Source organism: Musa acuminata, chromosome BXJ1-11 (assembly GCF_036884655.1).
Source record: "Musa acuminata AAA Group cultivar baxijiao chromosome BXJ1-11, Cavendish_Baxijiao_AAA, whole genome shotgun sequence".
In the NCBI taxonomy this organism is placed as follows: domain Eukaryota; kingdom Viridiplantae; phylum Streptophyta; class Magnoliopsida; order Zingiberales; family Musaceae; genus Musa; species Musa acuminata.
Window position 1 is genome coordinate 24,233,052 of NC_088337.1, and position 16,992 is coordinate 24,250,043.

General features: G+C 37.6%; 3 protein-coding genes across 4 annotated transcripts; 2 read left to right on the forward strand and 1 right to left on the reverse strand.

The window, feature by feature from the left end:
- Positions 1-765: 765 nt before the first annotated feature.
- Positions 766-2,160, reverse strand: LOC135596454 (NDR1/HIN1-like protein 10). Its single transcript, XM_065088499.1, has 2 exons — positions 2,031-2,160; positions 766-1,421 (listed from the first exon to the last, which is right to left on the reverse strand). The coding sequence occupies exons 1-2, from the start codon at positions 2,158-2,160 to the stop codon at positions 766-768; spliced, it is 786 nt and encodes a 261-aa protein (XP_064944571.1).
- Positions 2,161-2,727: 567 nt separating this feature from the next.
- On the forward strand, positions 2,728-7,267 carry LOC135597325 (VAMP-like protein YKT61). 2 transcript variants are annotated; one of them, XM_065090120.1, is made up of 7 exons: positions 2,728-3,051; positions 3,474-3,571; positions 4,608-4,712; positions 5,052-5,117; positions 6,421-6,507; positions 6,639-6,685; positions 7,007-7,267. In XM_065090120.1, the coding sequence occupies exons 1-7, from the start codon at positions 2,841-2,843 to the stop codon at positions 7,074-7,076; spliced, it is 684 nt and encodes a 227-aa protein (XP_064946192.1). In that variant the 5' UTR covers positions 2,728-2,840; the 3' UTR covers positions 7,077-7,267. The 2 variants fall into 2 exon arrangements, with proteins under 2 accessions (XP_064946192.1, XP_064946193.1); XM_065090121.1 differs by lacking the exon at positions 6,639-6,685.
- Positions 7,268-8,799: 1,532 nt separating this feature from the next.
- On the forward strand, positions 8,800-12,190 carry LOC135597326 (small ribosomal subunit protein eS10z-like). The gene is made up of 6 exons (XM_065090122.1): positions 8,800-8,910; positions 9,011-9,059; positions 9,158-9,443; positions 9,529-9,664; positions 11,384-11,435; positions 11,884-12,190. The coding sequence occupies exons 1-6, from the start codon at positions 8,908-8,910 to the stop codon at positions 11,976-11,978; spliced, it is 621 nt and encodes a 206-aa protein (XP_064946194.1). The 5' UTR covers positions 8,800-8,907; the 3' UTR covers positions 11,979-12,190.
- The last annotated feature ends 4,802 nt before the right edge of the window (positions 12,191-16,992 follow it).

The window sequence follows — 16,992 nt, forward strand, 5'->3', positions numbered from 1 at the left end:
AAACTCTCTGATAATATTCAATTTAATTAAACTTAATTTGGCTAACTTTTAAAAATAACATAAAATTCATCTTTTAAGGACTAAAATTAGTAAAAATTATATAGTTTAAAATTTTAAACATATAAATGGTTATTTAGTGCTTTGTAAGTCACTTCCAAGGGTTTCTAAAAATTTAAGAATTTTTAAAATTAATATTTAATGATTTTATTATTATTTATTATGTTATTTTACCTTTATATTCAATAATATCATATTGCCTTATCATAATTTTTATTTTTATAATACTTGGCTTTCATTTTAACATTAATTTCTAATTATTATTTTTTATCGACTAATATTTATTTAGTACCGATCTAATGTTGACTTAAACAAAATAGAGGCTCTAAGAGTCCACCTGAAAAATATATATATATAGAGGCTCTCTAAGGAGAAAAAAGAAACAAACAATGGATTTTCCTAAGAAATTTGCCCTTATTATTATTATTATTATTATTGAATGACAGACAATCATATTTTTACTGTTACAAATATTGAATAATGATTATTTTGAAGGTGTCTGTTCTTTTGAAGTTTTATCGCAAAGGATCTAAAAATCTGCAAAATACTTTTATCCATATATTTTTGGTCTGTAATGATTGAATCGGTTGAATCAATCTATAATGGATGAATTAGTCTCATTTATGGGTATAACTCAGCTTGAAATCAGTATGACTGACTATGTTAAGAGATCATTTCTAGTATACCAATGTACTACTGCACGTCAAATTAAAAGTAGTACACGGGGCACTCCGTGGCCTTGAAGGTGCCGGAGCTCCCCGGCACCGGAAGCTTCAACCTGCAGGCGATACTTGGCCGGTTGTAACGGAGCTTATAGACCCACCCCTTGAGCCTCAGCTTCGCCCGCACATTCACGTCGATGGAGTAGTAGCCCTCGCCCTTCTCCCTCGCGTACGTCGTCGCCGCCGAGTCCCCCAGCAGGATCTGTGCGCCCTGGAACGTCGGGGAGAGATTCGCCGTGCTTTTGTGACCCAGGTCGAAGGCGGAGAAAACGACGAAGTCGAAAAGGCAGCCATCGTAGCTCGCCAGCGCCTCCACGTTGTCGAAGTAGATGCTGATCCGCTCGGTGGGGTTGCGGATGCTCATGGCGAGGCTGAGCCTGAACTTCAGGTTGCGGCTGTCGCTGCTGTAGTTGAACTCGGCGAGGGAGGCCTCGTTGACGTAGACATCGACGCCGGGAGGAATGAAGGCGAACATGAGGACGGACACGAAGACGATGAAGGCGAGGATGAGGATGGTGAGGCCAAGGAAAGCCGAGAGGCTGCCCGGGCCGCGGCTGCAGCAGAAGCAGCTGGAGCAACGGCGAGCGCTGCCGTAAGCGTTGCTCGAGGGCACCGCCGGCCCATAGTAGACTTCGGTCAGATCTGATCGTTGCATGGAAGAGAGAGACGAAAGAAAGAGAGATGTCTATTAAACGAGACAAAGACACAGGCGGAGAGGTGGAGGAGGATGATGTGCACAAGAGGGTGAGAGATACAACAGAGGGTAAGTCTACGCGGTGGGAGGGTAGATATAGACACTATAGTACATTACAAAATAAGAAAATTTATATGATTTTGTCAGTTTGGAATAAATATAAAACAATATTATGATAGAGAATCATTATAGTATATTACCATGATCAAGATAATCCTCTTTAGTATTATTTTTCTTTATATACTCATTCCTAATAGTAGTGATTGCATCAATCTTGGACCAAAATAGAAAAAAAAAAAAGGCTTAGTAGGAACGTATGCAAATTGGTTGAGTCACAAGAGAAAGTGAGTGATTAATGGTTATGTTCTTGGAATGTAAATTAATACCAGTATTTGGTTAAAATATGCATAAGTGAGATTGATCTTATAGGATAAGTTAAGAGGAGTAGCTATATAGAGTAGCATAGTAGCAACAATATTGAGGAAGCAGCATAAGGAGACTGGTCACTTGGAACATGTCGCAGACATGTTGCAGCACGCAGAGGCGTTGAAGCCTACTTGACATTGCACCAAGCGGAGACGTCGTCGTCGTCTTGAAGTTGTGGTGGCCGAAGTCGTTGCGGCCGACTTGAAGATCCGGTGGACGGAGACTTGCAGTCAACCTTGACGTTGCACTGTGCGGGGACATCGCGACAGCCGTCTTCAAATTGCGGCCGACGAGAACATTGCGACTGACTCGGGATGTCACGGATAATGACTCAGGCCATGGACGACGCCGAAGCCGCGAGTGATGAAGTTGGGTGAAATCGCTCGACATGACATGGACGAAGTTTCGGGGTGATACCGAACGAGGCGGAAGCTGCAGAGATGATGTCCACGTACACCGCTGCGTGGGCAGCGGCTCTAAGAGCGGCGGAGGGCAACGATGGCGCAAACAGAACAATCTAGTCGCTGCGACCATGGCGGCGATAATGGCGGTAGCGGCAGCAGTAGAATGGAGCAGGTGGCGGTGCCGGAGGAGGGAGGCGTACTGCCGACGGCTGCAGACAGCGTGGCGACAGCAGCGATGAGTTTGGCACATTTCAAAGTAAAAAATATGATAAAAAAATTCCGTAATCAAGCCATGTAGGACTAATTAGTCAAATGAGTTGCCACGTAGCAATTTCATTAAATAATTATTTGATTAAATAATTGCTTAATTAAAGCTCGTACCTATTCGATCTTCGTCTTAAGTGCCTCCGCCTCTATTGTTCTCATTCGCTTCAGCATCATCGACGACAAGCAAAGATAATGCGATCTCTTGGGGACAGTCGGCGACTGCTGTTCGCCCCATTTTAGGGTTTCCCTGTGAGGATAGGCGGATCGAAGATGAAGATCACCGCCCTCCTCCTTCTGAGAACCGCCGGCGACTGCTCCTCATCCTCAGGGCCGTCGGATCCGGTGGTCCTCGCTAACGCCTCCGACGTCAGCCACTTCGGCTACTTCCAGAGGACGGCCGCCAAGGAGTTCATCCTCTTCGTCGCTCGCACCGTCGCCAAGCGCACGCCCCCGGGCCAGCGCCAGTCCGTTCAGCACGAAGGTTTCCTCCCAGATATCTAGCTTCATCTCCCTTCGTCCTGTCGTAGCTTTCTTTGATACGGCCCAGTTTTCTGTGTGCTTCGTTTCGTCCGATTTGGGCATTTTGCAGCGCAACACGTTTAGATGTTTATTTCAATCAGTCAGAAAATTATGGTGTTTCTTCTCTTGGATAGAATTCACCAATATCATTTCTTCTATTAGACGATATTTAGGGTTCCAATTATATCTTCCGAGCGATTGAAGCGTAGGACACGTACCGTTTAATTTGCTGAACTCTGTAAGGTTTTCTTTTGAATTTTCGTGAGACGGCAGTTGTTACCGCTGTGAAGATGATCTTTATAGATAATCTTTTTATGTTTTTATTTTGATTTTGTGATCGAATGTTTTAATAAATTGTTTCTGATTTCTTCTAACCTTTCGCAGAGTACAAGGTACACTCTTACAATCGGAATGGTCTTTGTGCTTTGGCATTTATGGACGATCATTATCCAGTCCGAAGTGCATTTTCTCTCTTAAACAAGGTGGTCAATCGTCTCCTTGTTGCATACTGTGCGGTTTTGTTTTTCTGCTGGATTCTGCTACGTTCTCGTTCTTCACAAACGTTTACTCCGAAAACTGTCCTGCTCCCAGTACAAATACTTCTTGGATTTGCTTCATCTCTGATACTACGTACCTGTAAATTATATTTCATCCTCTATCAGAGTAATTTTATTTTTCTAAATTTTATCCTTGTGTACTTCAGCATCTCTTCTAAAAGACTTTCTTTTTGGAAAAAAAAATCTTCTGTTTTTTTATAATGTGCCCCATTGATTGTTATAAGCGTTTACTGTGACAAATTATTCCCGTCCAATTTTTTCTTTATTCAAGTTCCATTATTTATGTATCCATTGTGTTGGAAGCATGGAAAAACGCCACAAAGTACATACTGGACAAGAACATGCACGTGGGTTTAGACGGCTGCCATTAAACCCAGGTGACCAACTTAATTGAATGCTGATCTGAAAGATGGTTGTTTTTGGTTCTTCATGCTTCTTTTTTGTACACCTTTTTGTTAAAAGGGCATGTGGGATATTTGTAGTGTGCACCTCCGAGCATGAATTTTATGTGATAGCTTGAAGTGATGAGTTGGTTGAAGCTTTGGGCAATGGCCATGGAAGGAAAAGGTAAAAGAAGAATTAATGATCGTTACCTTTGTTTAAATATTTTTGTGAAAAAGCAATGGTCTTGTTGAAGCCATGGAGTAGAGTAGAAGGAAGAATGATCTAGTGAAAAAAAATACTTCAGTATATTATTTAGGGCATGTGCAATATATTAATGAAAAAGAATTGGTATGCACTTGACAACGATCAAGTCGATTTTGACCAATACATTTAAGATATTATTTCCTCATAACAAGTTCTGGCGTTAGTTATAAGTAATTAGTCTTGTACTAACATTTAGGTTTCAGGGTTCACCTTGACTTAGGTTGGTTCTGGAGGGTAAGATGATCATTTTAATTAACTTTTTAATGCAGCTTTTCACCTCACATAAGTCTTACATAATTGTAAATGTATGAAGGTACTAGATGAATATCAGAAGACTTTTGGGGATTCTTGGAGTGTTCAACAGACAGATTCTAATCAACCATGGCCGTTTCTAACCGAAGCCTTCACTAAATTTCAGGTCTGTGTTTTTCTTTAATTGTAATATTCAGCTATGGCCAGTATTTGGTTGTACATCAATCTTACCGTAAGTCTTACACAATAAATCTTCTTCTTTTACTTCTGTTCACAATGAAGTATTTTTGCTTTGTAAACTATAAGCTTGTTCTCTTTTTTTCTTTTCTATTACTATTGTTCTAAAAATGCTGAAGTAACTAGCACAGCAGTTACATTTCTGAAATAACTGTTAGCTTTTGGTCCAACAATTTCATTCTTTTCCATTTTAGTGCCACATAATCTTTACATTGTAAACTAATATTTGCAAGCTTCTATGATAAACTTTCTTTTACATTTTTATTAGGATCCTGCAGAGGCTGACAAGTTGTTGAAAATTCAGAGGGACCTGGATGAAACTAAGATACTTCTAGTAAGTATATTAGTGCACAAGCTTAGATGCTGCCGAAGATTTGAATCATGATCCTTGTATATTGCTTAGCATTTTACTTTTTCTGACAAAAACAGAAGCTATATTGACCAAGAAGGATTATTCATTTTTTATCTTTATTTGTCCAAACATCTATTTACAAATGAAAACAAAGAGAGAGAATTGTTGACTAGAGATTAAGGAGCTTTTATAATTCTGCTGTATAGAGATGACATCATGTTTGGAAAGTGCAAGTTTGTGCCTTCCGGTATGTCTGTTTAAACTCTGACTGGCACAGCTATCTGCTGGATTCTCCTTTTAGATATGAACCGTGCTGATGTTATTAGGGAGGAGTACTTGTTTATGTAATCCTTATGATAAATTTAAGTTGCCTTCATTTGTGAATTCTTATTCTTTTCTTTTTCATGTCATGGAGTTTGCTTGATTGAAGCATAGATAAAAGACCAGAGTTTCTCATTTTAAGTTTTTCTTTGCTGGTGCTGTCTGTTAAAAAATGGCTTTGAATAATAACTAGGTATTGCATGTTTGATTTGTAAAAGTTTTCATATCCAACTAGCCGCACAAGCATGCAAAGAAGTTTTTATTCTTTAATAATGGATCTGAAGACAACAGTTTGCTATTTCCAATTATGTCCCTTTGGCTCTTTTTATTTTCATTTGGATTTCACTTGCAAGACTACCTTAGACATTCCTTCCAACTTCTATTTTTTGTTTGTGTACTCAAGTTTTTTATACTTGATCAGACCAAAAGGAGATGGAAGTTTAGATTTTATTGTCCAATAGGTGATCTGAGGACAAACACGTTAATTAGTTTCTTATTTGCACTTCATCACCGATACTCTAAAATTGAGTCTACTGTTTGCATCAAATTTACAGATTTTAATTATCCTTTGTTCAGGTCCGCATGGTTACTGTCAGTTAGGATGACCTCCATTGAGCATATTATTATTATAATAATCTATAGTAATATGGTTTTTGTGATTCATATATTGGAACTGCAGGCACCAGCAATTAAAATGAAATGAGAATATGAAATCATGATCCTGGGTATATTTATGTACGTACTGAACTGTGCTCATTGTGGCTCTCCATGTAAAATTTAATCCATTTATATTCTTGCATCTCATGAATGTTAAACTCAGTAACAAATGATATTATTATAGAAGAGGAGAGAATGGACATTGTCCCCTGTTTTAACTGCTTGCAGGAAGCTTATAGGAAACTTATTAATAGTGTATAGGCCCTATACTGACCAGTTAACCCTCATATACTTGAAATCGATGCAGCATAAGACTATCGATAGTGTGCTTGCACGAGGAGAGAAGTTGGATAGCCTAGTCGAGAAGAGTTCAGATCTAAGTGCAGCATCACAGGTAATCATTCACATGCATTAGGATTTGAGGATCTGTTGTTATTGATGCCAAAAAACAAAGTGCATTGTTACTATCAAACATATAGGTAATCTATACACAAATATTTGTTGATATCATTTGCTCCCAAACAGAATAATAAAAGCAAGATTTGCTGTTCTAAACCAGCTTACCTCAAAAGGTACCTTCATTCTCCATGTTGAAAAACAGCACAAGTTATTTTAGGGTGTATTCCCAGCCTATGGAGTTTTCCAGTGCTTTGTTCTCTTTTTTGTTTAACCAAGTTAATGCTATCCACATTATTAAGCAAGATTTGAGAGTATGCTGGTCTTTTTAAGAACATTTACATTTGCATAATGTTTTATTCATGTTGTTTACTAAAGCTATTTCTGCAAAGTTGGTTGGGATTTTTCCATTTTACGCACCTGTTTCAAATTCAAGAACAGAATGTTACTTGTATTGCACTGACTGTTTTTGGATCCATCTGTTTCCTCATGAACAGATGTTTTACAAGCAGGCTAGGAAAACCAACCAATGCTGTACATTGTTGTAAAATTGCCCGAAAGGACTGATTCCATCACAGCAATCACAATCCATGGTGTAAACTCCTGTTTGGATACATAGGTACGGTTGTATCACTATTATCATTATTCCTTCTAGTAACTACAGAATATCCTGCCCCTGTAATCTTTCTGCTAAGTAGTACTACATGGATGTGGTTGTATTATCACCCAAGTGAAGAATTAATGCTCTTGTTGATCCATATGTGAGTGCTGACAGTCTATATTTGTCATTCATTTTGTATTTTTTCTTCGGCTGGGTCTTTAATAAGTATTTAGTTTTCCGGTTTTATCATATGCTCTAATGAAGCTCTTCTAAGTGGATAAAGATCTGCTTTTTTTGTTCCTAGGAACACACAAGACTGCTAGTCCTTGATGTTATAATGGATTCCTGGTTGCAACTTCTGTAACTTAACTGCTTGATTCGAGTGGCTGTAGCTTAATTGCAATTTATTTTCAAAAATAGATTTTTTTTTGAGAAAAAAGGTAGAACTATTTCATTAAATATTCACTAGGTAGTTCGATATAAAACTGAAAACAAAACAATTTAGCATCAGTTCCCTAGCAGGAGATTTTTTGAGATCTCCTACCGTAAGAAGCCAATTTGAGCCAAAAAGTTGACTGTTTAGTTGTGTAATTAAAATTAATTACATTCATTTTAGAGGTAAGTTCTCAAATGTCTTTAATCTGCTAAGCCAGTGCCCATTTGAGACTTCTTGCCCGCTTTATGTCTTCGATAATGGCTCTAGGCATTCCACGTATTTGATATCTCTCTCTAGCAGTGCAAGGAATTTGATTTCTCTAACAGCGTGAATAGTGCCCGTAGCCTTTTTTTGGCCTATAATTATGTATTTTGAACCTGCAATATTAGACAAAATGACGACACAATATTAGACAGAATGAGCTTGTCATATCATGTATATGATTGATAACTCGTATTTATACCACGAATACTTTCCCTATTGAATTCGTCAAAAATATCCCATCATATTATTATAATTGTAGCAACAATCCTAATTCGATTAAGAAACGCCTTTCCTGATTGTTGCAAAAATGAGAATTATTTCGATTGCACCACAGAAGTAAAAAAAAAAAAATTTGCAATAATGTTTCTTAATTGCTAAGCACAGTGTTTTTGAAGATTTGATCCTTCTTGTAATTAACTACTCCCCCATCCACCAATTGTCAAAACAATGGAATGTGATATTAAGTTTTTGTTGGACAATGGTGAAAAGTCGAAACATTCAAAGATGGAAATGTTTGGCTACATCAAAAATAGAATTTTTTTTCCAAGGAAAAACAATCAAAAATAGAATTTGACTGCATGATTTTGCCCTATAAATAGTCTTTGTATTTTACATTGTTATTTATCTTGGTGTTTACACTTCCGCGGAACGATGCTGGAAGTTCTCTTTACGATCACGTGTCATAAAAATAATTATACGGTTTTAGATAATTACGTACTAGAAGATAATAGTTTTCAAGGAATTAAAAAGGATGAAGAATTTATCTTTTGGCTTATATTCACATAATATTTATTATTAATATGCGATTCTGTGGTCCATAAATTACTTTAAATTATACTTATTACTTTCACAATAATCATATTATTGCAATCCTTTTAATTAATTTGAGATCCTCCAATTCTATTGGCGTGATTAAAAATACAGATTACCGCGCACATATATTATATATGTATCTATGTGTATCGGCCCAACCCAGCCCATTTGTGGTCGCCTTAACGAAATCAAGGATTAGGGTTTTGCTTATCCCCTCTCGCCGCCTCCGCGGCGCTTGGTAAGAACCCTCCTCCATTTGCGGAGACCGGTTGTTGCCCGAAGCCATGGTAAGAACCCTAAGCTCTCAGTTTCCTCGCCAATATCTGTTTTTGACGCCTCGATCCAAGTTCCTTCTTCCCCTGATTCCTCCCTGTTCATCTCTCTCAGATCATCCCGAATAAGAACCGCCATGAAATCTGCAAATACCTCTTCCAAGGTACGCTGTTCTCTCTCGCAACCTCTCCATGCCGTCTTGTTTGGGTCGAAGCCTATATTTGAGAGGTTGCATTTTTTACTTGGTTTCTTTGTTGATAGAGGGGGTGCTGTACGCGAAGAAGGACTATAACCTCGCGAAGCACCCGGAGATCGATGTTCCGAACCTCCAGGTGATCAAGCTCATGCAGAGCTTCAAATCGAGGGAGTATGTGCGTGAGACCTTTGCCTGGCAGCACTACTACTGGTACCTTACGAATGATGGCATTGAGTACCTGAGAACATTTCTTAACCTGCCATCGGAGATTGTTCCTGCAACCCTGAAGAAGTCTTCAAGGCCACCACCGACCCGCCCATTTGGCTCTGGTCCTCCTGGCGACCGCCCCAGGTGCTACTGCGGCTTTTTCGATAAGGGCTTGGCTTGCTTTTTTTTCAGTACGTAGCTTGTGTTGATCATCATCACGATTCTGCAGGGGACCGCCCCGGTTTGAAGGAGATAGGCCAAGGTTTGGAGACAGGGATGGGTACCGAGGTGGCCCTCGCGCTGGGCCGCCTGGTGAATTAGGGGACAAGGGTGGTGCACCTGCTGAGTTCCAACCATCTTTCCGGGTAAAATTTAATATAGTTGCATTATTTGCTTGTCTTTGTTCTGTATATTGAAATTTCTGCAAAACAGAGTGGGATAAATTTTCTCTGGTTTGCAGCTTATAAGTAGACGAAGCACATTTTTTTTCTGTATTTTCTCATGATTGATAAAAAGAGATATTGTTAGTTGTATTTATTTATCGGAGTTGTTCTTCACCTGACAGTTCCTTGCCAACCTTTTTCCTTTGGTTTCTTTGGTTTGTTCAGTCTTTGTTATTAATGGTTGATCCTTTCGTATCTGGATATCTTAGTGCTTTGTCCCCATCGGGCTATCTTTTTGTTGTTCTTCTAGTTTGAGCGTATTATTGGTTTAATTAGCTATATCTTTCAGTTTCATTAGGGGTTGACTAGATATTGGTCTTGCAAATGAAATAATGAAGGGGTGTGTAGATGACATAGGCTTCACCACTTCAGCATATGTGGCTTTTCCTTGGAGATGGTTCTATTATAATAGTTACTCATAACAATCCCAATGAAAATGGCTGATGTTGTGATGTTGAAGAACATCACCTTTGTTTGGGAACAATGATTAGCATCCTCATGTAAACCTTTCCAAATTCTTTATATGAGCACATGGCACACACTAACAACACAAAACTGTCATCATCTTTTGAGTAGGTATCATCTTTTATCCTTAGCATCATTATGAAATCTAATAAAAACTGAAATATTTTATATCTAATCCTGTCTGGTAGAACTATGACATTGAACTGATGCAATTTTGCCTATACTGGAGGATTGAGGTATTCTCTTTCGTTTCTACTCCAACCCCTGCAAAAAAAAAAGCTCGCTCCTTTTTGTTAATTTTGGTTTTCCTTGTGCTCAACTTTTGCCCCTGATGTAGGATGCACAAACTTTAAAATGCTTGCCATGTCTATATTGAGTATGAATGTAGCAGATCCTTGAACACATATTAGGATATCTGCATCAACTTTTATTTGTTAATGTTAATACAATATTATTGTAGGATACTTACAGAAGTTCCATTGGGATTATTAAATGAAGAATATGGAGATAGGTGCTGATCTTGTAGTTTCTCTTATTAAGACTATGAATGTCTTCTTATTATTTGTATTTGAATTTGATGTGTTTTGTGGATCAGTTAGATTTCCAGTGAGGCAAATATATGATGGTTATAAATCACATGAATCATATCTTCATATATAAATTTAAGCAATTATTATCAATGGGCATAAATTATAAATTGTTAATTCCTGTGTCCATGTGTTGTGGACTACTTAATACCTATCCCATCATGTCATAATCTTGTATTTGCTGCTAAGTTTCATATCCTTGATGTGAATTCTTTTGGAAAAATTCAGATTAATCTGTATAAGAAGCTTTGTTCTTGGTGGCAAATAAGAAAATGCTTTTCATTTGTTTATACCAGCTACAAAGTTATATGCAATTTTGTGTTTCGTATTGTGACTATTGTGGTTGAAATTACAAAGTATTCTTACTTTCTTCGCTACTACTCCATAGCTGTCTGCAAGTCTAGGTTGGACATGCAGAGCATGCGATACTTGTTCCACAGGATTGTGGATTTTGGAATACTCTCTTGGTTTAATAGTTGCCTTAATATACTGGAAATTTCGTTTGTGGTCCCAGTTTGTGTATTGTAATTTATGCTTTATTTTTTATACGGAGATGTGGTAACTATAAATTCGTTTCCACACTGTACAGGGTGCTGGTGGCAGGCCTGGATTTGGCCGTGGAGGTGGAGGATATGGACCAGGTGCTGCATCTGCTTCTTATCAGTAGTTCTAAGGCAACTGTCCGTGTCATATCTCATCAAGCCTCCAATGTTCCATAGCTAGGTCAAGATTCATATTTCCCCAAGTGATTGGTGGATTAGAGTTTTGGACAAACTTTCCGTTTAAGGCTGCATATCACACAGACACTGCTTTTGAGGTTCTCAAAATTATTCTTCTTCCGTATTCATCATCAGAGGTGGAATAACAAGAGCCTTTTGGCTATATGCATTTTGGCGAATTTGCTCATTGACATGTATGCTAACTCTGTTAATCCATACATTAGTTTTCAGTTTCCTGTTGAGATCATGCTTTAGCTTCTTATTGAGAATCGAGAGAGTTTTCACACTCCGTAATGCTGAAAGGTGAAACCATATATCTATCTATTAAAAGCATCCGAAATATTTTGAATTTCTTTCTCTTTAATTGAAGGTTACAACTTGTTAGCTGTTGGTGTGGCGAATGCTGAGATGGAAGGTCGGCTCGAGCTCACAGTGGTTTACGGTCAAAATCTTGTTGCAATATGAGAGCCCTTCTTGAGACGCGAATCTCGAGTTGGAGTCAACATGCTTTCTCGTGCAACAAGGCCCATGTCGGGTGTAGAGTGAGAGTCTAAGAAATGGGTGTGCTACTTGCAAGCATTGAGGGAAAATGTTCCCTGAGTTGAAAAATATTTGGGCATTCTGATTCTTGCAAGCATTGAGGGAAAATGTTTCCTGAATTGAAAAATATTTGGGCATTCTGATTCTTGCTGATGTGGTAGATTTTGATGAGGGTGGCGTTGAAGTGCGACGGTGTTCTAAGAGGCTTGATATTACAGTTATGCCTAGGGGGCACCTGGTGGTGTATGTTCCAGGGAAGATTTTGTTTGAATGTCTTGTTAAAAAGGGGGTGCATTAGCTACTTGATCCTTTACTTAGGGAGGTTATATTGGGTGCTTTTCAATGATGCTTTTATGAGTGAGAGCATTTTTCAATGCTTTCTTGGATAAGAGTATTACATGTTTTTTTTTCATTTTTTTTTCAATGCTTTTCTTAAGAAATATGCATTAGGTGTTTTTTTGATACTTTGCTTGAGAAGGACATATCATGTACTTTTTGATGCTTTGCTCAAGAAGTATGCATCGGACACTTCTTGATGCTTTGCTTGAGGATGCATCGAAAGCTATTCGATGCTATGCTCGAGGAGGATGCATCAAAAGCTATTTGATGCTCTGTTTGAAGAGGATGCATCTGGATGCGTCTTGATATTTTGCACGAGGAGGGTGCACTTTGATACCTCTTAATACTTTGCTCCATAATATCATATTAGGCATTTTTTGGTACTTTATTTAAGAATGGTGCATCAAATACTCTTTAGTACTTTATTTGAGAAGGGTGTATTAGGTGTTTTATGATGATTTGCTTGAGGAGTGCATATGTTTCTTGATGCTTTTTCGAAGGAGGGAGCATAGGTGCTTCTTGCTGTTTTGCTTGATGAGTGTTATCAAGTGCTTTTCGATAGAGTTACTCGAGGATGCATTAAAGTTTTTTTGATGCTTTGCTCAAGGTGCTTTTTGATGCTTTTATCAAAAAGGCTCATCGAACACTTTATGATGCTTTGTGTAAGAATACTGCATCGACGTTTTTCTAAGCTTTGCTCAAGGAGGGTGCATCATGTGTTTCTGATATTTAATGCCCTAGAAGGGTACATTGGTTGCATTTTTGATGTTTTTATTATGTTATATATTCCATGTTGGAGCAAGTCACGTCCTTTAATAATATAATATGGGTCAAATCTCTAGCTTGACAGCATAGATCATATCTTTATTTTATCTGTAGGATTTGATAATTATTGGTGAATTTGAAGAGGTGGGAAGTTATGAAGATTAAGGAATTCAAGGCGGAAAGCCAAAGGTGAAATGACGTTCGAAATTTGGAAGGCCATTTAATATCTGAAAGATCTCCTTGCCTTGTATATAGTTGCCTCACTATAAGAGGGATTCACTTATGCCCTTTGGGTCTTTTGCCTCCCAATCCTTCGTGTTGAGAATTTCAAGTTAAAGCTTTCCCTTTTCTCCTTAGGTCGGGTGTCTTCGGATCCTCTAGCTTCGAGTGGTTCTTCATGTACCCAACTTATTAGCTCCTATTTGATCAAAAGGATTGGAAATCTTGACCTCCAGAAGCTCAGGGTTAGGAAGTGAGTCTTCATCTTCCTCTTCGAAGACTGAGAGAGACCTTCAGGTCATCAAAGATTTCTATGAACAAGACTCTTGCATTTCTTAAGAGTTATTATATTTCTTGTCTTAGATTCTTTGTTCACCTTAAGTGCGAAAATTTATGCCTTAGTTGAGCATTTGACCATATTCGTCGATGTGTAAATATCTTTGCATATAATATGATGAATTGGAGGTGGGGCTCAATATCCCTCTACCTTTAATCTCGATGTACCTTCAATGATGGAGGATATTGCTTTTTCAAATGACATCTAATTTGTCATGCTATCTCGTTGCATTCATCGGGGAGCTTTACCATGTCAACATAAACCCTACATCAAACCTTTCCAGTTTCTGCTTTAGGATCAACAAAAGGATTAATAAGTATTATCTTACGATTCGAGAAGGGTTCAAGGTCAAGAAAGCCCCGAGCTTCAATAAGAGATGATAGGGTTTGTTCTTTTTTATTCATTTGGGACGAGACTACGACTTCAATCTTGACTGATCAGACCCTACACCTAACCTTTAAAAGAAAGGATAAATATTCTGACAAGTAGAATTTCTATCATCTTTCTTAACCATGAAGTTGATGGATGAGGGATGACATGTTCAAGCTAGCTTAAGTTCATCTCTTTATTGATACGTGCATTTATAATTTTATTGTTACTGAATCCTATGCAACTGCTAATGCTTTGCTAGCACTCTTCTTGTCCTTTGAGACAAATATGAATCTTATTTAGCCTCGGGCTCTCAAGAGGAAGGGCTACATGGCAAAGATCTTAGTTAGGGAGAAGGCCCAATTTGTGAAAAAGGTTATTAAGATAATGGAGAAACTCTACAAAAATCCCATCAAAGCGACTTCGAGTGACTCATAGCCAAGGAAGAGGGTGTCATTGGTAAAACGTAAGGTGTCTTAATGCCAAATCCTATTTATGCTTCAAGGAGTCACTCATGCCCTGAGTCTAAAACATACAAGGCTAATATGGTCCAAAAGAAGACAAGGTGATAATTAGTAAAGGAGCTTTGCATATAACGACCTACCCCTTTCATTGATCTCCATATTTGTAGATCTTCCCAATGCTAACCTAAGGGAAATAATGTAGTTAAGATAGAATCTTTCAATTATCATCGAGCCATAGAAAGATGAGAAGAAAATTGTATACTATCTTCGAGAGGCCTTGGTCTCTCATATAGTTAAGAAGGTCTACTCCTTACTCTTAAATATCTTAATTGCTAAGTTAGCTAAGCATATTGTTCGAGTGAATTTCGCCTCTATCTTATTCAATTCATTTTTCCTGTTAGCTTTTACAAATCTTACTGAAAGACATATTCCTTGCAAGGCAACTTATATCTAATTGGCTTGATTGACCACATCTATGACTCGGAGGGTCATCATCAATTCTTCGTATGAGGTGGACTCACTTCATGAATTGGTGATTGAATTGAAGGCCTATGCCAATCGCAAGGAGGTTTTCCATAGATATAGAGAATATTTTCCTTCATCTAGAGCTCGACTGCCACACATTGAAATCAATAAAGAGCCAATCGAATGGATAAGTCACAATAATAAAATTAAAAAAATATTATTCATTATGAGGAATATTTTCTTAACTAATGTGACTAAGGAAGGATCAACTATAAAAGAAGATCACAAGCATGTACTTCAAGGTGAAATACACTCTCTCTACTCTATCTACATCAGAATCTAATTTAGGCATTAGAGGGACTATGTCTATAACCCTTCATAATATCATTTTTCGAATAGGGGAAAGTGGAAGCTGCTCAAGTTCTGCACAATATCATAAGTTCACGATATTTTGAGCAGTATTAGCTCTTTTGGTACAAGTCAGTTTTAAATCAAGTATGATTAATCTTATGGCTTAAAAGGTGATCATCGACATAGTCAATATAACTCAACCAAATATAGCCCTTGTTAAGACATAGAAAAGCACAAAGTAGATGAGGTGTGACTACGCCAAGCAACATGACATACTCAAAGCAACAAAAGTCATAACCAAGTAAATGGAGGACCAAGGCTATACTCAAGCTTTGGAAGCCCAAGTCATGAGCTAGCGAAGTGTCTATAAGCCAAAGAGGCATTTCACTCAAAAAGAAATAAGGATGCCATCTTCACCTATAAGGAGTCAGTCAGTCTTAAGAAGGGGCTGCTCGGAATGAGGTTGGTATCCTACAAGCATAGATACAATCTATCTATAACTTTGATTTTGGCAAAGTACCCAAACTTTTAAATGTAGATGGATCTTTGGATCGAGCATCTTAAGGATGCCTAAGTAAAGATAAAGATAAAGAAAGAGCTCAACGACAATCCAAAGTCTTTGCTTTAAGACATTTCTGACTCAAAATATATTTTTTAATTTAAATGAGATATGTATTTTTGTTTTGATAGTGAGAAACATGTGCTAACATGCTTTTCTCGACACGAAACATATTATGAATTAAGTTATAGTTAGAGATAAAACTTCTTGAAATTGGAGATATACCAAGTGCATTAAAGTGTCATCCCTATGCATCCAAAGTGGATGTGTTCTAGGTCAATTGTTGAACTATATTTCATTATTTGTGATGATTATTTGATTATTCTTGGGATCTTAAGTGATTATGTTCATTCAGAGATGAAGTTCTTAACTTCTTTCTCTATGATGGAGGCTAACAACTTTGCCTCCACCCACTTAATGAAATAATGGACTATAATGATTAAAAACCTATACTGACTCAAAGTTAGTGAAAGTGTATTAAGAAAGTCTATTCCTCATTCTGTAAAGAATCGAACACAATCAATAGGTTGAAGGAATTGTTAATTATTGTTTAATTCAAGCAAATCTTTAGCATTGGTCACATAGTTGTATATAAGTCATTTCATCCTTCTTAGGAGTTAGCCAATATTAACCTTTGGTGAAGAACCTTCTAGAATTTGGTTGCCAATATGCTCCCAACATAGTTGTTTAATAATCTTAGTTAATAATACTTTGTGTCTCGCTTGGGAGAAGACATCTTAGATATAGTTGACTGATGGATCTTTATTAAAGATGATCATTGATAATGTGGTACCATGATTGGATGTATAATACTACCAACTCATCATAAACCAAATGAGATGTGACTTTGAGGCCCAAGACATCACTATGATGAGGTACTTAATGGAAATAAATATGATAAACACTTATTTTGTGAGGTTAAAAATATTATAAGTATCTTGAAAGGAGAACGAAAGGCTAATGCTCTTGTGAATTTGATATCATGCTCCATCGTTGCCATCGATGAAAGCCTTGATTTCTTGTAAATTTCTTAGGTTAAGGATGAGCTTGTTGAATAGACGACAAGCTTAA